Source organism: Mchenga conophoros, linkage group LG7, assembly GCF_057382185.1.
Source record: "Mchenga conophoros isolate Kocher_MC1m ecotype Shallow Benthic linkage group LG7, M_conophoros_male_GT1.1, whole genome shotgun sequence".
Lineage (NCBI taxonomy): Eukaryota > Metazoa > Chordata > Actinopteri > Cichliformes > Cichlidae > Mchenga > Mchenga conophoros.
In genome coordinates, this window is record NC_140532.1 from 48,231,151 (window position 1) to 48,252,670 (window position 21,520).

The window sequence follows — 21,520 nt, forward strand, 5'->3', positions numbered from 1 at the left end:
TGATGTTTTTAGAATTGTGCTTCATTGCTCAAATTAAATACAAAAGGAAAGAAAAAGCTATTGTCTAAAATAAAAGAGTGTAAAAAGAAACAAAAAGGCAAATCGCCTTTAGTCAGTAGTTGAGGAATAATTAGGGCAAAGCTATTTAAAAGTGACAGATGCGTCTTTAAAATGAATGCAGGAGATAATGGGCAGCCACTGTAATTTGGCAAGCACCAGCGTAACATGTTCAAATCATATCTGTGTGCCAGCTAAGATCTGGGCTGCGGTGTTCTGCACCAACAGGATGCGGTGAAGTCAGCTCTGACTCGTGCCAACACAGTGCAGTAGTCACGACAGGAAAAAATAAAATCCGTAGCAGGGAGTGTGATCTGATTTGAAAGATTCAAATCTATCTATATAGATCTATATCTATATGTGTGTAGACTAGCTTTAAGTAAGTTGGCTGACCTATAACAATAAAAACGTGTTGAGAGCATTTTTAAAATTGTGGTGAGCGATGTTATGTGAATAACAGTGTATGTTAAAACAATGATCACACTGATAGTTCACAAGCTGGATGTCAAAGCATCTTCACTTTCTCACTGAAAGTGGGACAAAAATCAGTCTGTCCCCCTGATGACAGCCACTTCATTAGGAACAGTTCATTAGGTGTTCAGCTGCTCATTAACACTAATATCTAATCAGCCAACTACGTGGTAGCAACTCAGTGCATTTATGCATGTAGACATGGCTGAGAGGACCTGCTGAAGTTCAAACTGAGCTTCAGAATAGGGACGAAAGGTGATTTGAGTGACTTTGAACACAGCGTGGTAATTGGTGGCAGATGGGCTCGTTTGAGTATTTCAAAAGCTCCTGATTTTCAAACAACTATCTCGAGGATTTTCAGAGAATGACCCAAAAAAGAGTTCTGTGGATGTTTACATCAGAGGTCAGAGGAAAATAACCAGACTGCTTCGAGCTGATAGGAAAGCAACAAAAGCTCAAATAACCACTGGTTACTGTACAGCCAAGATATGCAGAGGATCATCTCTGAAGGCAAAACACATCTAACCTTGGAGCAGATGGGCTACAGCAGGAAGACCACACCGGTTGCAATTCTCTCAACTAAGAAAAGGAAACTGAAGCTGGAATTCACACAGGTTCACTACAACTGAACAACAGAAGATGTGAAAAACATTGTCTGGTCTGATGAGTCTTGATTTCAACTGCAGCATTCTGATGGTAGGGTCACAATTTGATGTAGACAACATGAAAGACTGGATCCATCCTGCCTTGTATAAATATAAAGAACTCAAAGCGGCTGGTGAGTCTCTCAGTTCTCATCAATTACTGGTTTCCGCTTTAAGAGATTTCGGTATCGTCTAAGGATTTTGGTAATCAAAGATAATCTAGGATTAGATGTTGGCATGCAGCTTAAACAGAACAACCATGTTGGGCTTGAAAATGTGCTGTAGCCAGCCCTCCAGCTGCAGGCTTTAGAGAGTGCGAGGGGAGGAAAAAAAAGAGACAGACGTGCACTCACAAAGGCATGTCCTTGCAATTAACACTTCCAGCATTTTGCTTCCTTGGAGAGACAGCACTCTTCATCAACACTGAGGCCAACATGTCTTTTAATCCTGCAGGATTTGGTGGGTATTTATTGTTCATGACACATCAGTCTACAGCTGCAGTAGCCCACTGTTTTATGATGCACTTGATGAAAAGCATACATCATATTCATGCTAAAGCTGGGGTAGGCTACATGTTCTGGGGGCTGGTCATTTGGACCAAATCAGGTGAGCACTATAAAACAGTAAAAAGAAAATAAGATGCACAGGATAACTAGTGTGCGTGGTTCAGATTTCATGTGGGCCATAACGATAAAAGTACATATTTGTACTTGCATGCCTATCTGGTGGGAGGAGCCTAAAAAAAGCAGAAATAGTTGACTATTTTTAAATGCTGTTTAGATTTTTATTAACCTTTTTTTCTTAAACACTAGACAAAGTAGCATTCATATTGCTGTTTCCTCAACACTTTTTTCATGCCGTAGTTGATAATCCTCCGTTTTTATCGTTCAGCCCAGCCGAGTTTTAGTTTTGTCACACCGTCCACATTTAACAGTAACCCAGTGGCAAGCGGTGTATTAGCTGTGCTCAAAAGCTAATACACCGATAAAAATCAGGAAGCTTACCTGCTTCACATCTCTGTTTAAGATCCTTTTCTCAGGCATGTCCAGGTGGCTTTTCCAGGAACGTTGCTATTCTAAGACCGCTCGCTGGAAGTCCGACTCCAACCATCATGGTCCTCAAACATTGCAGGAGCAAAGGTCAACTTCTAATTCCAAGTTTCTCATGGAGAATCATTGCTGGTAGTGAGAACTGAATCTACAGCTACTCCCAAGCAGATTTTAATTTAATTAAATCCAGGAGTCCACAGTTTCTAAGCAGAAATTAGCTAGATTGCAATTTTTGATCAAACCTCATATCTAAATAATAAAGTCTCAAGAAAGCCAGAGAATTCAGATGATTTCTCTGGCATGATGCTGCTGGTCTGCCTCCTAAAGCAGACTTCCTATCAGCACAACATGGAGACGGATCTAGGTAGCAGCTGTCTTTAATGTTTAAGAGGACAACAGATGATACATGAGCAAGTGTGACTCCCTAAAGGTGCACAGGAGTAAGCACAATAACCTTCCACTCTCAGATCAGCATGCAGTTGACTGGCAGTGATGAGAGCTTGCAAAAAGATCAACAGAGAAACAGCTACAGGGCATGAAAATGACCCAAATGGACAAGGTAAGCAAAAGCAGGGTGGGGGCAAGCATGGAGACCAGAACACTGCTGGACACCAGCATTAATACACTTCTGGAGATGGTTAGGATTTACTGGGTGAGCATGTTTTTAAGAAAAATGCAGAAATGTATCCAAACAAAATATTACGCTGGCTACGACAGCTCCAAAGCTAATGTGAGTCCTGAATGAACTTTTGTATCGGCTAAGGCGTGAGCAGATCTTGCTGTTGTGTTCGTGTCTGCATGTAACAGCAACATAACTCAAAGAGAAAATTCATCTCCACTAAACACCACACCGAAGCCTTTTTAACCAACATTTCCTGCCTTCCTACCAATCAAACGTCTGTGTACCAACCCACATCATCTGAATGCCTGCTTCCTGTTCAGGTTCTTGGTATTGTGTCAATTGCCCAGCTGCAGTCTGAATTCAAAGTGTTTGAACTGTCCTGTGATGCGTGCGACCTGATTTCTAAAATCCACTCACAGCGAGATAAACCACCGAGATCATCAAGAACCGCATCGGCAAACGATTCTCAGAATCGCTCAAATCATTTCACTCAGACTGGATTTGTAAAGATACATTTGACGGCCTCGTGTTTCCATGTTGCAGTGAACAAAAATAGTTATATTTAATATATATTTAGTACATAATAAAATACTTTGTTTTTAAGCTTTTTATGAATAAAGGCTGCTAAGTAATAAATTATTACCATAACCCTGCTAAGACCACAACCTTTCAATTTGTGCAGGACTGCATTAATGTGAAGACCATGCAGCTGTTTCCAGGTGTTTTATACGACAGAACATTAAACATTTAAAATGAAGACCGATGCAGCTTGATCCATGTGCTGTAAATTTATTTACATTTTTATCATAGTGGGAGTAACCCTGACCTTCTTTATTGGAAAAGTATAGCCACTGTTGACAGCACACACAACAGCATAACGTTGTGATGGTTTCTGGTTTTTAAAAAAAGGGAAAATGCGAGCAAAATATTCACTCCTCTGTTCCTTTGTGGACTGACACTTCCAACAGCAGTATCCAATTGTCACATCAAACGCCTACATGGGAATATGTGATAACATGGTGTGCAATCATGACAGAGAACTCTCAGCTGTATATTCCATATATTTCAACCTTATACATGTGATCCACAGCTGAACTGGAGAGATCCATTTGAAAATGATCAGACAATGGGGAGAACTGGTGGAGATTAAATATTTCACTTCTTCTTCCTCTTCAGGGATTTCCACTCTCCCTCCTGGGTGGCCAGACTGCCCATTAGCTCTTTCACTTTTCTCTTTCTCTCTGCATCCCTGAAACACAGAATGTGTAAAAGTTAAATCGTCTACTAAGAGAAGCATGAACATTTCTGAACAGATGCTGGAGTTGTATCCACACCTGTTCATGACCTCGTTGAGCTTCTCTCTGGCCAGGAAGCGTGAGTCCTTCCTGATCTCTCTCAGAGCGCCCTTAAACTCCCTCTTGTATTTATGCTTTAGTCGCTCCTTCTCTCTCTCCTCTCTGGTGCTGCCACGCTTCTTTCCATAGTCCAGCCTGATAATAACCAAAAATGGCACACGAAATATTAAAAAAGAGGGGAGACATCCATTGTCAATCTTTGGCTACCTGAACAATCTGAACTGCTCGATTTGGATGAGCAATTTATTTTGGTGCTTACACTTCAACAATCTTGGGCGTGAGCAGCTTCAGAGGAATAGGCTTTCTCTTGTCAAAAACAAGCGCACTCTGAGTCACAGGCATACTGCTAATGGCCTCCACGATCTCACTGCTAAGCTCCTGCAATGACAAACACTGTTACTAAACACAGAAAATTCATCCAATTAAGATTAAAAAAAAAGAAAGAAACAAAACAACAAAAAATCAGCACAAATCTGTAACTAACCTGTAATGGCTCTGGTAATGTTTGGGTGGAAAGATGTTTTGAAAGAAGCGTTCTGATTGGCTGAAAGATGTGTGTGAAGGAGGGGAGGTCTTTGTAGAGCAAGCAGCACCTCTTCACCAGGTCGAGGCAAGTAGACAAACGCGTTAACCTGTGAAAAAACACAATTATGAACATTTCAGTTTTATAACTTTTCTCATGTTAATTAGCCTCTATATACCTCAGGTCCTGAAGCTCAGTTTTCACTTCACACATATGACTTCCTTTCAAACACTGCTGCACGTGCAGATCGCAACATTTGATTTTACAAGTACCGTATTTTCCGGACTATAAGTCACACTTAAAATCCTTACATTTTCTCAAAAATTGACAGTGCGCCTTATAATCCGGTGTGCTTTATGTTTGAATTCTGGTTGTGCTCACGGACCTCGAACCAATTTTATGTGGTACGCAGCGCTTAAAAATCTGTCAAAAAAAATGTTTTAGTACGACTTTGGTAAGCTATGAAGCCGCACTGCTTGATGGATTGTCTGAGCATTACGGCTACCGTAGTCAGGAGCCTTGAAGAGCAATCTGGGTCCTAAACTCTGTCGTCTTCAGGTCCCAAAGTCAAACGAACACTGTGGCATCACTGAGAGTTAAAAACTGTCTAAATTCTTTCATCTTTAATAAAACAATCAGCGTTTACCAGGTGCAACAATTATGTTTAACATCCAGGCATCCATGAAAAGTTTAAATGAAGGCAGAAAACTAAACAGCAGTGATGTTTGTAGGGTTACTGAAGTTGAACTAGCTGACGTGATTGCTAGCGACACAGCTATGTTAGCATAACATAAGCACAGTGACGCTGGAGGATGAACGCTAACTTTTTTCCACTCGATAAAAGTTAATGTGAGGGTTCCCGATGGTTAGAGACAAATGCAATCGCATGGCAGGATGCTGTAAACGGACCAAACTTCAGTCAGAGTCAGGAGAACAACTGAGATAATCCATCCACAATACGAGGTTAGTCATTAATATACTGCAACAACACGGGAATAGAGCAGCTGCGAGAGAGTTTAACATGAATGAATCAATGGCACGGAAGTGGAGGAAGCAAGAACAATGAGTCGAGGAAAGTTTGACTTATCTGACTGTTTTGTTTCGCTTAATGCGTCTTATGGTCCGAAACATACGGTAACTGTTGCCTGCTGTCTATAAATGTCACTCAGAACTACAAAAGCCAAGGCTCACAATCAGAAGGATGAACCTATCCAGTTAGTGTTTCACGGATATTTTACGTGTTAATTGAAATAATGTCATGTGGATCTACATTAAAAGTCAGTGATCAATCAAAGTCCTCATTCTCTCAGAACTACAAATTACAAACATGGTGGAGGCCGGGTTGTAGGATATACGGCTGCTTTTGGAACCGGGACACAAAGACCCACAAACAAGAAGCTGAAGGCAGCTACGGTAATCGTCTTCCAGACCATCTCAAGGAGGAAATGCAGCATTTGGTGACGTCCACGGGTTCCAGACTTCAGGGAGTCATTGACCTCTCTAAAAGCATTAGCTCAATTTTCTGTGTGACACTGCACGCCTCCATCTTTACACATTTTAGACACCCTTTAACCTTCAGTGTACACTCACTATCCTCGCCTGCTTTATCACCCAGAAGTAATTACCACACCCACTGGCCTCTTCACACACAGCTGCTTGTGTGCATGTGTCACTGTACGGCCTCAAGGAATGCAGAAATTATACTATGAAACTGAGCAGAGGGACTCTCATGCAGTGGCGTATATAACACTGTGGGAGAACTGGACTTGATCAGACCCCAGGGCACAGGATTTAAAGATGACTCACTGAGTACTATTTGATCAAGACTCATTCTGAGTCATTAGGAACACAAATACTGGAAAACACGACCTGCCCTTTGTAAACTGTACATCAAAATGATTAGCAGCTCAAAACTGACTGAGGAATAAATTGGAATAATACATATATCAGCCATGAAATTAAAGCTAAGGTGGATAACACTGATTATCTCACTGCAATGGTATCCTTCTTTTAGATCGCGTGGACATCTTTGTGAATGTGTCCTTTTTATGGGAAAAGACGGCAGTGTGAAGAAGGCGAGTGGAAGTAGAAACCCTGGATGTTCCATGTTAACATCCAGCATCATCTGGATGTTATTCTCACCCATACCCCTCACATTTACACTTCTTTATGGCAACAGCATTCCCTAATGACACTGAGAACAATCGCAGGCCCACTGCAGAAATGGTTCAGGGCTGGTTTGAAGGACATTATAGAGTTCAAGGTGTTGACTTGGCCTCCATATTTTGGAGGCTCTTTTAAATTTTTCCCCCCATAAATACAACCAGTGGCTGCTGTATTTATGTCTCTGCATGTTTAATGAAATGTTATCGATAATTACCACTCATTACAATACATTAATAAGTATTCGTTTTAGTTGAGCATGAATAAAAATGTATGTTCTGACAAACTGTGCACAATCATGATCTGCTGAAGCCTGAAGCTTAGCTTTGTGCCCACACACCAGCTGCTGTGTGAAACCGTGCTGGCGACTCACCCGAATTCACACAAGTGGATAAATCAGCTCTGAGCCACTCAGCGTATCCAGGTAAACCAAGTATGAAGGCCTATTTTAGGTTTATCAGATGCAAACAGCGGTGGCTGTAATAATAATGAGCATGTTTATCACACAATAATTGCATTAGCACTGTGGAACATGCAGCCAGTTACAGAGAAGATGCGTATGAATGCACGCTTGTGTGCTTCAGTTTTGTCCTTACAGGAAAAAAAAGACAAAAAAACCAACAAATTAACTTTTTTTAATGTGGCTCCGTTTTTTTTAATCTAATCATTTCCTTTTTGGTGATCCAAACTGATCATGAACAGTGTGAAGGAGAAGACAAAGGATTTTCTCACACTCCCTCTCTGTCCTCCCACTGTGCCTATAACTGTCTCCAGGAACGTGTTAATCTCTGTTATTACATGGTTATCATACATACTACACTTTCAATAGTCAACAATGGCACTCCTAGATTTACAGATTTGTTGTTGTTTTATTCGGCTACTCTAACAAAGAAATTTTCTAATTTTGGCATAAACCGCGTGTCTGCATCCATCCTCCACGTTCTTACCAGGAGGTTTTGTGGTTGGAGTCTCAGCTGGAAAACAGCTGAACAACTCCGCTGGCAACAGGTGATGATCAAACGTAATTCTGCACGTCACTCTTCCCCTCTAAAGGTCTTTATTAGGATTATTCACATGCAGCATGGCACATCGGCTAATGGAAAAGGCTAATACAGTCTATTGGCTGCAGTTTTGTCTTCTCCTTACCAAATTACAGCAACAGTCTCACTGAATGACCCTGAATCAGCACTTTCATTAAGAACAACTTACCCCAAACTCTTCTAAAAGACGTTGCCAGTGTTATAATTCAACTAACTTCACTAACCCTTCAAAACCAACCGAGATATTTCATCTTGATTTATGTCCAAAGTTACACTGGTTTCATCTGTTTGTGGAGGGTTTCTTGTTTGTTTGCTTTGATTTTTGGAAAACCTTACTTCACCTCACTACTTTACAGCTAACTCTACTGTACAGTATCTATATTGTATTTATATTATTAAGCTAAGCTGCTGTCCATTTTTTGGCTGCTATAACACTTAATTTCACAATTTTAGGGATAAATGCAGATATTTTCTAATCTACATAGAACAGCCAAAGCGATTATTTGTATTGGACCATTTTAATAATGCCCAGTGCTTGTTTAAGAATTAAAGAAGCATTGAACTAGACTTGACTGAACAAGCAGGGTCATGTTTTACCTGTGGGTATCTCTATCAGGGTCGTTTTCGAGGTCCAGCTGCTGAGTAGCAGAGAGTGGGAGGCTTTTTTTGCTCCAGCTCCTGCAGGACTCTGACGATGACAGCACTAAAAGATCGCTGTATTTTCCTGATGCTCTGAAGGGTGGCACCACAATGTAACCTGCAACACAATGTCAGAGTATGTCAGGTCAGTTTCACACCTTAACAAAGCATACCTGCCGTATAAAAGTGTCATACCCAAAGATGCCTTGTCCTGCACTGCCAGGTGTAGCGTCCCAACCAGGAAGTTGATGAGCTCAGGCAGGAAGCGCTTTGAAAAAGAGACATACTCCACTCCCAGAGAGCACAGAACTAAACCTGATGTTAGGTCCTGTAATGATCTCACTGGGCACTGAAAAATTACAAGACATAGACACAAGCACACAAGATTCAGGATTACTGTACACAGAGAGACAGATCTGGAAAGAAAATGCGTTTGTCAAACTCAAACACATATTTGTTTCAAATAACTTACAGAATGTTCACATAACAAGGAGCATGGACTTCGTCCCTCATCATTTCATGATCTTTGGAAAAGTTTACTAACGCTATGCTAAATTAATTTTTTTTGTTTTTTCTGTTATCAAACTGTTCTCCCACTAGGAGCTCAGTCTGAGTGGAGTTTTTTTTCTCCTCCTCTTACCTCATGTAGTGTATTTTCGTTGTTTTTTTCCTATCAGCCTACCTTCCTGACATGTCTCCCCAATGTGATGTTTGTGTAAAGTTGGTCAGAAGGTTCCTTTGTAAGTGCGCATGCACCATTAGCGTGCTGCCTGCTGTAACCCTAATTTCCCTCGGGATTAATAAAGTATTCTGATTCTGATTCTGATATATATGCATTTGGTTAATTTGCAACCGAGGCTTAATGTCTATTTGGTACAATTCTAGCAAGAACAATGAAAAGAGAGAGATTGTCATCTAGTGTATATTTGGCATTTCGAACAGGTCTATTCTAAATATTATTTTGATTTAACTTCTGATTTTTACCTGTTTAGAATTGTAGCCTCAAGTGATGTGTGGGTAAGCATTCGTGTGTGTATGGAAAGGACAAAATATGTGCACGTGTGTTCGTGTATGTCTGTTGGTAACATAGAAAGGACTACCAGGATTCAATGTGATGGCCTCCTGACATTTAACAGCAACTGTTTTCTGAAGTTCCACAGAAAAGTAATTAATGACACACACACACACACACACACACACACACACACACACACACACACACACACACACACACACGGTAGCAGCTAGGCAAGTTCAACACTCGATAAGATCCCAAACTGCTCAAACAACACAGATATTAAAAGATATGTAAAAATATTAAAATGTCTGTTTGTACCTTGGTGAGAGCCTGGCTGATGAAAAGCAGCGCTGGAGTTGTAACTGGGTGCCTGAAGTCTGAGGTAGGAAACAGCAGGGCTGTCACCTTAAGGTAGATGAGCTTAAAAAAGAAGGAAATATACAAATGAAGGTGCAACATATACAATAATAAGTGTCTTTACATTAGAGAATTAATTTTATTAATCCTACTTTAAAAACATCTGGGACAAAGTCCAAAGCATTCACTTAAATCCTGAACATAACACATCAAACGTTAAACGTCTATTAAATCTTTTAAGAAAACAGTTGCACTTCTACACAGTCCTAGTTACATTTTGACTAATATCAGTTTGAACAGTGTCTGATTGTTGAGTTGCCAGAATCAGATGAGCAAAGAGAGGATCTGATAAAAGTAAGCTCATCCAGCTCTTCTTCAGTTCTTACCCCAGGCTCAGGGCAGCAGAGTGAATGATTCGCAGCATGCCTTGCTGGCTTTTACTGTGAGGGATGACTGAGCGACGGAGGCACAAATAACAGGCCTTTAAACAGATTGGCAGTCAACTCTCATTTTATTCCCCTTTTAATCACAGCAGTGGGTTAGTGAGCAATATTTACAGTGCAGATTGATTTTTCATCAAAACTAAATCAAATTACTAAAGAAACCATTTAAACCAGGCTAAACTTTGTTTCAGTGCAACCACTGCGGCCTACTCATCATCATAGCCTGACACACAATGATCCCCACAACAGGAAATGGGCCACTGCTCAATCCATCATTCAGAGACAATGATAATAAGTTAACAGATTATATAGAGAGAATCTACCTGCTCTTTAGAAATATATACATTTTAGAACCAGTACTTTCAATCAGCCTCTCATGACTAACATGGCAGTATTACTCACTCACGCACGCAGTGCAGCTGAGTTAAAAGTTCTGTGTAGTGTGTTAAGAGGTCACGGTACAAGCACTGATCAAAATCAGCTGGGATGAAATCAAACTGTAAGAAGCTCTATTGCTTAAAGATGAATCACTAGTTTTCTTTATATAACACTGGAAGGTCTTAACATTGATTCAAACATTGATTCTACCTGAAGCGAGAATGGCGCAGGCCTACGAATCAGTCAGTCCCTGAATGAGCTGACATTTAAAGACTCCAAAATCTATAAACACCACGGTGAACATCAAACATTTACCACAATCAAAGTAAGTAATTCATACCATGTCTAGTGTAGGGAAAGCTGCGTGACCTTTGACCTCAAGCGTCTCTTCCATGCTATGAGCGGCATCTCCGAGGATGCTCTGCATAGCCTTACAGGCTGCATCTGGAAACATCTGGCACAGAGCGTACACCTCGCTGCAGAGGGATTTGCAAAAGGTAAAGAAATGTCTTTATTTCAAGGACTAAATATTTTGAAGCCTCTTTCTGAACTCACGGTATGAGCTTATCAATGGTGCTAAGTTCAGGTGGACTCCTAGTGGCCAGCTCTCCGATGTACTCCAACAGAAAGCCAAAAAGTTTCTGGAACAGAGAGAGCTCTGTGAATTCACATAACGGTGAAAGCTGCCGACTCATCACACATGTGCATCCAACTCTGTAACTGTACCTGCAGTTTGAGTTTATTGCCTACAGCCAAACTGGGGTGGTTGCTCTTTTGAGTTCTGGCCACAATGAGGCGCTGGTTGTCAGAGGTGTGACCACGTAGCATATCCTTCAGATCGTTGTAGCTCTCAGGGGCTGTGAGAGGAAGAAGAAGAACAATACAGTATTGGATATTTTGTAAGGGAAAGAACTAACTATAACTAAACATGACACTAATCTGCCTTTTTTTATTTTATTTTAATGAGTAATAAATTCTGGTACCAGCAAATGTGTATGGGAGCTCTGCTTTGGCTGCCTCCTGCTGGGCCTTCACTTCCTCTTTGTTGAGAGTCTTCTTCGGCTTGGGGCTGGCCTCTTCCTCCTCCTCATTTTCGCTTTCTTGCTCAGACTCGAGGTCTGAGTGGCCATCATCTTCACCACTTCCCTCCTCTTCTTCCTCCTCCTCCTCTTCTTCTTCTTCTTCCTCAACTTCATCCTCCTCTGCATCCGATTCCTGTTCCTCACTGCTCTCGCCCTCTCCTTCTTCATCTTCAGCCTCATCTTCTTCTTCTTCCTCCTCCCCCATGTTCCATTTTCCATCCTATGGACAGGAATAACACATTAAGATAAAAATCAACAGTCATACTAGGAGGAATAACCCAAAGTAACAAAACTGTTCTGCATTGTGTCGTCTCACACCTGATAAGCCAGAGTCTTCTTGTCATGCTTATCCAGAACGAAGCCGTCATTGAGGTCATCAGCAGAGAAGTGAATCTGACTTTGTGCACCTTCCACGACTTCCTCTCCCATCATCCTCCTGAGACGGTCAGCCTGTAGAAAGATCAGATGATGGGAACTGGTCGTTATCAATTACTTCTCTAATTAAATTCACCATTGAAGTAAAATCTCAAGGCGATCTCAGGTGACCGTAACTCAAAACCCTGCAATCTGGAGAACAGCAAAGCTGCTTTTTTTGGAAAACCTGTACAGTTATTGGTTTCTGTTAGTTACATTGTCCCATGATTCCCAAACTTAGGGGAAGACTTTTGAAAGGAGAAAAACTAATCACAGATTCTGATAGGATAGGGAAGGGGTTAAGGATTACAGGTACTTAGATCTCACAAGGTCAAACCGCATTTGAATGCTGCCTTTGACGTGACTGTCATAAGAGCAAGAAGCTACTTCTCCTGTCAAAATGTAAGAGCTGCATCGTATAATGCTACAATGTGGCTTTCCAGCATCTTTTCTACGTGGCTCCTGTTAGCTGAGAGCTCGATTTATTGGGACAGTGATGTCTTTGCATTAAAATGATGTGTCTATCAAGAGGTATTTTCTCTTTTTAAAGACTGAGAATAAAACCTGATTTCAATTAAAAAGGAAAAAAAACAAAGAAAGATCAGGCGATTAACATCAAAGTGGTCAAAGGAGCTTGCAAAGAAAAGCGTCTGGACTTCTTTAAGTTGCAACTTAAAGAAGTCCAGACGCTTTTCTTTGCAAGCTCCTTTGACTACGATGACCTGGATGACTGAGAACCTTCACAGACAATAATATCAAAGTGCTTGACAGCTGCAGACAACAAGGCAAATTTCCACAGAGCAAATGTACCTCGAGTTTCTGCAGCTTCTCTCTCTCTTCCTTGGCTAGCTCCTCTGGAGTTTTCATCTTCTCTGAGGGCTGAGCCTTCATCTCAAAGCCGAGCTCTCTGACCATCATGTCATATTCCTCCAGCTAGAAAACACAAACATGAAGCAAAAGGTATTTATTACAAAAAAAACCACACACACACACACATCTGGGTGGAATGGTCTTTTTGCAGACTCATTTGTGTATTCCTACTTTGGGTTTCTCCTCCTGTTTGTCAGCTTTGGGCGTCTTTTTCACCATCAGAGACTGTATGTTCTTCCAGTCTTGATCCAGCTTCTCGGTCAGCTCCTGGGCCTCCTCTCTCTGCACCTGGCGTTCCCTCTGAAAACAAGCCCCAGACATCAGCCCTTAGCAGTTTAGCAAAGTCTGTAATGTGCAACAATATGACAGGCAAAGGCAGCATGGGCCAAAATCCATCAGCAGGACCGAAGCCTTACCTTCTCCTGCTTGGACTTCTGGATGAGCTCTTCAATGAGCTCCTGCCTGGATTTTGCCCTCTGGCCTCCCTCCTCCTCCTCCCCCAATGCCTTCTTCCTGAGGAGACCACCTCCTCCTCCGAAGTGGGACGCAGTGAGCTCAGCTAGGTGTGAAAGAAAAATAATGTCACTAATAAATGCAAGCTCTGTCATCTATAATAACACTCGTGTTCACTCCAAGCTGTGGGCTGGGAATGAAAAAAGATGGGCAACATGTTTGGGAATATGCAGGAAAATTAATTAACATTAATTCCCCCCATATCAAGGTGAGCTTATCTGGAGGATAACAAACAGTGACTATTAAAATATCAAAGTATTTAAATGAAAATGGATTCAAGGTACAACAGGAATATAAGAACCATGTAGATGTGGAAAAAATCCCTTCATCTGGCACTCAGACTCACCAGACAATAGACCCTTTTCTTCTGATTCATCATCGCTATTCACAACATCATTGAATTTCTCCATTTCAGCCAAAGACTGGCCATAATGAGTCAGCTCTTCCTCCTCATTCAGGTTGTACACGTCCTTCTTCTCATGGACGCGCTAATAATAAAATACAAAGTAACAGAAGGTGTAGGTTTGGTACATCTGTGCACAAGCCAGTTTATTTTCACTTTTTTCATTATGCAGCTTGGACAAAAGAAGCGACAAATCTTTGCCTGTAAGTCTAGTATTAACATGACCAGTTAGGTCAACAAGTATTTAAACACAGTCGTTATTATGCTGTGATAGATTAGAAGTGAGCCAAGGCTGCAATGAAGAATAAACTGCATTTAGTTTATACAGGCTCTAAAGGAATTAGAAAAACTAAAAATTGATCTATCAGGCCTTTACTGAAGCCACCTTCAGATGCTGCGCAATTGTGGGTCTTCCTGTATCCAGTTTTCTCTTTAGTAAGTAAACAGCACACACAGATGGCATGAAATCTGTGCTGTGCTGTGGGAACTGTGCTGTCCCCTCTTCTCTTCACCCTGTACACCTCTAACTTCTGCTACAACTCTGAATTATGCCACATTCAGAAGTTTGCAGACGACACAGCCATCATGGGGTGTATCTGGGATGATCAGGAAGAGGAGTACAGAAGTCTGGTGAGGAACTTTGTCGCATGGAGTCACACAAACCACCTGCAACTCAACACCTCAAAGACTAAGGAACTGGTTGTGGACTTCGGGAGGTCTAGAGCAGGTCCACTGCCGGTTCAGATAGAGGGGGAGGAGGTGGAGGTGGTCAACAAGTACAAGTACCTCGGGCTGTGGGTGGACAATAAACTGGACTGGTCATGCAACACAGAGCACCTGTATAAAAAAGCCCAAAGCCGACTGTACTTCCTCAGGAGGCTGAGGTCTTTTAACATCTGCATGAAGCTCCTGAGGATGTTTTACCAGTCGGTGGTTGCTGGAGTACTTTTCTATGCTGTGGTGTGCTGGGGGAGCAGCACAGCAAAGAAGGACTCATGCAGGCTAGAGAAACTGATCAGGAGGGCTAGCTCTGTGGTCGGCATGAAGCTGGACACTCTGGTGACAGTGGCAGAGAAAAGGACATTAAAGAAACTGATGGACATTATGGACAATGCTGGGCATCCTCTGCACACGGCCATTAACAACCAGAAGAGTCTGTTCAGTGACAGGTTGCTTCTCCCAAAGACAAGAACTAACAGACTTAAAAACTCCTTTGTCCCACACGCCATCAGACTGTTTAACTCCTCTCTGGAGGGGAGAGGGAGGGGAAACAGGAGGACAAAGGAGGGGGGAACAACTAAGCTGTAGTGCCTCTTCACCTCACTGTGCAATACCTTTTGTGCAATACTTTTGTAAATAGTCAACGGTGCAATAGACTCAATACTTGAAATGTGCAATTCACTTGTATTTTTATTTTTATTCCTATTTATTCTATTTATCCCCTTCGTATATTTTATTTATATTGTCTCTGTATTTATATATATGTGTGTGTGTGTATAACTCTGTAACTTCTGTCGGTGCTGTGCTTTTTTGGAAATCGAATTTCCCAGAGGAACCCACCCGAGGGATTAATAAAGTTCTATCTTATCTCTTATCTTAAATCAGTAGGCTATGTGACCATAATCAAAATCTTTGCCTTCAGACAGTCTTGGGATGCTTCTGATGTTTCTTTTGGGTCATTATTAATCCACACTTTGAGGCACAGCACTGATTTTGCAGCATAACACTGGAAGCAGAAATGAGCGTTCTTGGCTTGACAAGAACCGTTTTTCCTGCATCAAAGAATTCAATGATCCTCTATTTTACTCTTCTTCTGTGGTCTTCTGACCAGTCCAGAGCTGGCCTGTATACTTCCTCTTTTTAAGAATGCACCAGATTTTTTAGTCACTTAAGCCTCGACTCTACTTCTCTCATTTTTGAGTCCACTAGGGAGTTATGTAAATTTCATCATCACACAGTGAATGGGTCCTCAAACCTGAGCTTTACGTTACAATGCATGCGGCAAACTTCAAAATAAGTTTGATAGAAACAACTACTCAGCTGTCATGTCTCCAGTTGTTTGTGTCCTTGTCAGATTGTATATTCAAGGCGTTTCTTTCACTAAGAGGTCTAGAATCAACATTTCAGGCCATAAAAAGGAAGTGACGAGACTTTGGTTTTTTTTAATTGGAAAAAAGAAAAAAAAATGTCTGAAATTCACAAAAAGTTAAATGCAGGTTTTTTGTTAAACTTCTCAGGTCTGGACTTGAATCACATCATGACTGGTTTATAGCAAATCTAATGAGTTATGGAGGATGTACACACTGATTAAGTAAACGACTGATGCTATATCCACAATGACGAAAGTAACACACACAAAAAAGAAAGAAATCATGTTAATCACTAAATGCTTGGCTTATTTTATCTATTCTTTATTTCACAACCTGATGATCAATGTGTCCTTTCAGGCAGCAATAAACACATCGCATCACTGACCTGTCTCTCCATCGTGAACCTCTGGAGAATTTTGTCTTCGGGTGCCATCTTGGTGTCATACTCTCCAAAACGTCTGTCAATAAATTTGCTGCATCTGTTCTTCTGTTTGTATTCCTTCAGCAGGGTCTCTTTTCTCTATAAATTAAAAAAAGAACTGCTTATTAATTACAAGCTGCCTAAACCCTATCAATTTAAAAAACAAAAAATAATAATAAATCACACAAATTAGAAACAACAAATGATGAAGATTTTACTTTTCTTAGCACTTCTGCTTGTATTTAGACCAGTTCACGGCTCTCTCTGTTCTTACAACCCTCTCAGTGACTCCTGCAGAAAGTCCCTCTCCCAGCATGACTGTGTGAGCACCAGGCTTCACAGCACAGATAGTGTTAAATGCACAGCGAGCTGTGAGCAAACGCTGCCAGAACAGAAAAGTTTGTGGCTTCAGTTCTCTGGATCTTTGGAGATTTTGGCTTAAGCAGCAGAGCTTATATACAAAACAGGTAAGAAAATGTCTATTCAGATGTCTATTCATATTAATGTACAGAATTCACCTGCTTGCTGCTACTACTGCACATTCACCCAATGTATATACTATATATATATATATATATAATGTTCTTCCTCTACACCGCCCCCCCCCCCCAATTTTTTTGCACATGTCGAGGAGCGTGTCAGGCTACATTTCACTGTGTGTTATACTTGTATAACTATGCATGTGACAAATAAAGAACCTTGAAAAGCTTTTAACTAGAGCTGGGCGATAGAACGATAACGATATGTATCGCAATATAACTTTTACTCGATAGAGAAATTAAGCTATCGCGATAGACCTCGCCGCTCTTGTCCTCTTAAAAAAAAAAAAAAGGTCAGCCAATCCAAATTAAGTAGCGCAGAGCCGAACCAATCACAGCCGCAGCGTCACGTCGCGTGACTTGTTACGTACAGCACAAGTGCCAAGCCGCACATGTGTTTGTTTGGGAAGCAGCCAGCGGGTAATGGAGGAAATGAGTGTGCCGACTAGAAAAATCAACCGAGCATGACCGAAGAGAAAACAGATGATGGTTCCAATGCCGGAGAGATTGTCGAACGGAAGAACCATAGAAGTTCCGTAGTGTGAAGGTATTTCGGCTATTTCAAGTCTGACAAAAAACAGAGTAGCGTGCACTGTAAATTGTGCTGAAAGCAAGTCTGGAAATACAATAAACTGGTGCATGCGTCACGTTATTGTTTCGGTGAAATGAATTTCTACAATACTGTTACTGTTAATTCTACTCTCTGCAGTGTTTAAATGCTTACATATACACACAGTTACTGTCCCTCCACACATACGACTTGGTTCTGCTTCTATGCCGCAGCTTTGTTTACTTTTTCCCACCGAGGCTTCTAGACTTCTGATTGGCCAACATTTCCGCACGGTTAGGAATCTAGCGCCACCTGCTGCTTTGGCATGTTCATAGCAGCGTTTTCCTTCATTTCTGCCTTTATGTGTGGACGGGATTATTTTTTAAAACGAAAACGGAAAATCTCAGTTTTCAAAAATACCCGTGTACGTGTGGACGTAGCCTCAGTCTCTGACTGGAAGCGCTAATTCGTCATTCGGCTTTTGTCAGACTAAAGTAACTGTTAAAACTGTTTGAAAAGCTAAGCTATACAACAAGGAGAGATTGAGAATTTCCTTTTAGTTCTCAGTTTATTTGATATTGACAAAAGTTAGTCAATTTTGTCTGTTCTTCTGTAAAACAAACTAAGATTTATTTTTAGAATTAATGTTTTGTTTCTAAGTGGAATTGACAATTTAGTCTGTTTCGTTTGTTCTATTTTGAAACTTAAACGCTTTAGTGGCTGCCTTTTGTGTAGTTTGCAATATTTGCCTTTATTTATCTGAAAAAGTCTCATGTTCCTTAAGTACATCTACCCTGTTGAACTTATTATGGGAAATAAATATTTAAATAAAAACAAGCTGCTGATTATTTCACATTTTACTTGTGAGCAACGGCACATTTAAATCTTACAAAAACAGTTATTTGGCTTATATCGTGATAGATATCGTTATCACCTGAAATGGAAAAAAAAACATATCGTGATATGAAAAAATCTCATATCGCCCAGCTCTACTTTTAACTGTCAAGTTAAAGGTCAAGTTAGCAGGAAGTCTTCAGTTTAGGACTTGAAAACACAAAACATAAAAAGATAAAGTTAATAGTTAAATTCATATATGATTTACACGATGTTCAGATAAATAGTTTTCAGCACTGACGGTCGCGCAATGCAGTGTAACTGGTCTTTCCAAAAATATGAATACAATTTAATAAAACAGTACTGAGCATCAGCAAATCCCTCTAAAGTGAGCTCACACCTGAACACAAGGTCAGGTGAGTTCATTAAAACATAATAGGGGCTGTCTCTTACCTTATTGACGGCTTTGGATCGAGATACACCGGGCAGACCCACATCATGCTTGCTTTTTCTCCCCAGGACATCAAATTTCTTTCTGTTGATTTTCACCTCAAACGGGTTGTTTTTGATCTCAGAGGTGGTTTTGGTCTTTCGCACCTTGTCAGCAAGGCTCCTCTTCTTCGGCGCCTTCCCCATCTGTAACAAAGCAATGGCTGAGTTAACATTACTGTCTCTTCCCCTCCTCTGGTTGTTTACAGCTTAAATCTTAGATCCTATGATAGTTAATTATGTTTATTTACTTCCTGGGAGTCTCGTTTTTTTCCTGCGACTTCTACAGGATACAATTTTTTGTTATCGTTATACTGGGTTAATGCTAGCTTAAAAATTAGCTTTTAAAGCATTCAGGTTTACAAAACAGACACACTTGTTAGATGAAAATGCCAAATGAAATAGCACACGATGTTAAATCCACAAGAAAAAATATTGGGCTACTTTCAGGACAGTTAGCTTCACTGTGAACCGTCAGCAGCTTGTAAACAAACTCACATTTTCACAGACAGGAGGTGCTCACCTTTGAGCCGCGTCGGATTATTAAGTCCAGGCGGAACAAAAGATTAGGAGGAAAAGCTTCAGCGACACTAAATTCAAGAAATAATTGTTTAATATATCCCTGCCCACGTTGCTTCACTGAGTTTCCATTTCTTCCAGCGTGCACAGCCTAAGGTGAAAGTTCACCACAATAGAGCAGACATGAGGTACTTCCGGTGGAAAAGCTCCTACAGCGCCTCTAGAGTTTAAAGATGGAAGTTCACCCTTCAAAATCAAGACGTGGAGACGAAGCCTCCTGCAGTTATCGTAGCAAATTCAAACTGTGTTTATACAGATGGATGAAAAATTAAAAGAAATTGAAAGAAAGCCCAATAAAGTAGCTTAGGAAGGGTAATATTACTAATACTAAACATTCCAATATAATAGAAGCAGCCAAAATCTGTGAAATACTTTTTGTAGCAGCGTTTTCAAGCATATCATTTTTTATTTATCCATCTATCCATCAATTCATCCATCCAATTTGTTCTGGTTATCCAGTTCAGGGTCACGGCAATGGGGTGAGATGTGCCAGTATGCTACAGATCATAGAGAGACAGACAACCATTCATACACACCTACAGCCAACAATTTAGAATCACTCATTAACCTGATGCCACACAGACTGTGGGAGGAAGCCAGAATACCAAGACAAAACAGACACAAAGAAACATGCAAGCCCCACACAGAAAGGCCCCAGACTGGATTCATTCATTGTTTTTTTTGTCTGTTTTTCTCTTCCAGTGAGAATAAAATGAGACAGCTCATTTTGACCCCAACAAGCCAAACAGAACAAGTGAATGGAATGAAATAACTTCTAGCAACGAACATGCTGACCTTGTGTCTGCACAACAATTTTATTATAAGGAAGTACACCCCACTGTGTCCAATTTACACCCAATGTTTTGACCCCCTTAAATAAAAACTGGAACTGCATTTTGAAGGTCAATGCAGTGTCCTGCAATTTAGGGTTTTTCATCAATGTTTACTATCTGCAGAAAGCTGTATATTATTAATGTCCAAAATTAAAAGCAGAAACAACTGAACATAATTCACTGAAGTACAGAGTGTTTCGTGTGTTGACTAATCTGCTAAACCACATAGCAGGAGGGAATTGCAAAATTGTAGTGGTGAGAGTCAAAATGCTGCTGCTGGTGGAGATGTAGCAGGTAGAGACATGTATGAGGTTCTCTAATTAGAGTCTGAAAGGCTAGTGACAGAACAGAGGATGAACAGTTCACAGAAGAAAAGCTAGAGAATGATCAGGCCTGAGGGTTTGAAGGACATGGGGCAACCATAAGGAATTAAGACGAGGAGATGCGACCATGATTTGTCTGAGTTATTAAAATTTACGTGATCCTATAAGGATAGAAAGGAGAGTAAAGACTATGAAAGCCCTGGCTGTTTCACAGTCGTCATCTCAAAGTAATAATTTCTGTATGAATCCAGGAAGAATGTCCCATCAGATCATCAGCTCAATTAATCCCAGAGGCACCCAAGGTTGGGATGTTTTTAACAGTGAAAGTGTGAAACTCTTCATCTAACCTGAAAACAGGAAGTAGACTGATTCATCACAGATCTAAACATTTTCGAGAAAAGCACAACCCCCCTACACACTGTTTCCCATGGAGTGGTGATTAGACTGGAAATCAGTTTGAGGTTCCCATGGCTAAACTGACATCATTAGCTTCACTGCAGGCTGACTAATGAATAACTGCATCATTTTATGGGTAATTAATTGTGGCAACACAGCTGTACTATAAACAGATGCCAGCACATCCACACAAACACACTTTTCACATGAATCAAAGCATAGCCACCTATTGCAAAGAGATTTAAGATGTTTGTGACTGTTTGCCAGGATATTATCATGAAATCAATGATCCTGCATGTAAATTAGGTTAGCATTTCTTTCCTCCACAACTTAATGAATTGTTGCTGACATTCCAAACTATTTTTCATTGGCTAATATGACCAACAAGAAGACAGAGACATACAGGAGAAGAACAACAAACACAC

The 21,520-nt window shown here is 40.7% G+C and overlaps 1 protein-coding gene across 2 annotated transcripts; it reads right to left on the reverse strand.

Moving 5' to 3' along the window:
- Window positions 1-3,616: 3,616 nt before the first annotated feature.
- Window positions 3,617-19,650, reverse strand: nop14 (NOP14 nucleolar protein homolog (yeast)). 2 transcript variants are annotated; one of them, XM_085279787.1, is made up of 19 exons: window positions 19,463-19,650; window positions 18,929-19,111; window positions 16,517-16,651; window positions 13,985-14,126; window positions 13,542-13,684; window positions 13,297-13,425; window positions 13,066-13,188; window positions 12,160-12,291; window positions 11,743-12,061; window positions 11,486-11,616; window positions 11,315-11,400; window positions 11,100-11,235; window positions 9,900-10,001; window positions 8,759-8,912; window positions 8,522-8,681; window positions 4,683-4,830; window positions 4,458-4,576; window positions 4,178-4,333; window positions 3,617-4,092 (listed from the first exon to the last, which is right to left on the reverse strand). In XM_085279787.1, exons 2-19 carry the CDS (start codon window positions 19,109-19,111, stop codon window positions 3,999-4,001), a joined length of 2,592 nt encoding a protein of 863 aa, XP_085135913.1. In that variant the 5' UTR covers window positions 19,463-19,650; the 3' UTR covers window positions 3,617-3,998. The 2 variants fall into 2 exon arrangements, with proteins under 2 accessions (XP_085135913.1, XP_085135912.1); XM_085279786.1 differs by having other exon boundaries at window positions 19,488-19,648.
- Between the last annotated feature and the right edge of the window lie 1,870 nt (window positions 19,651-21,520).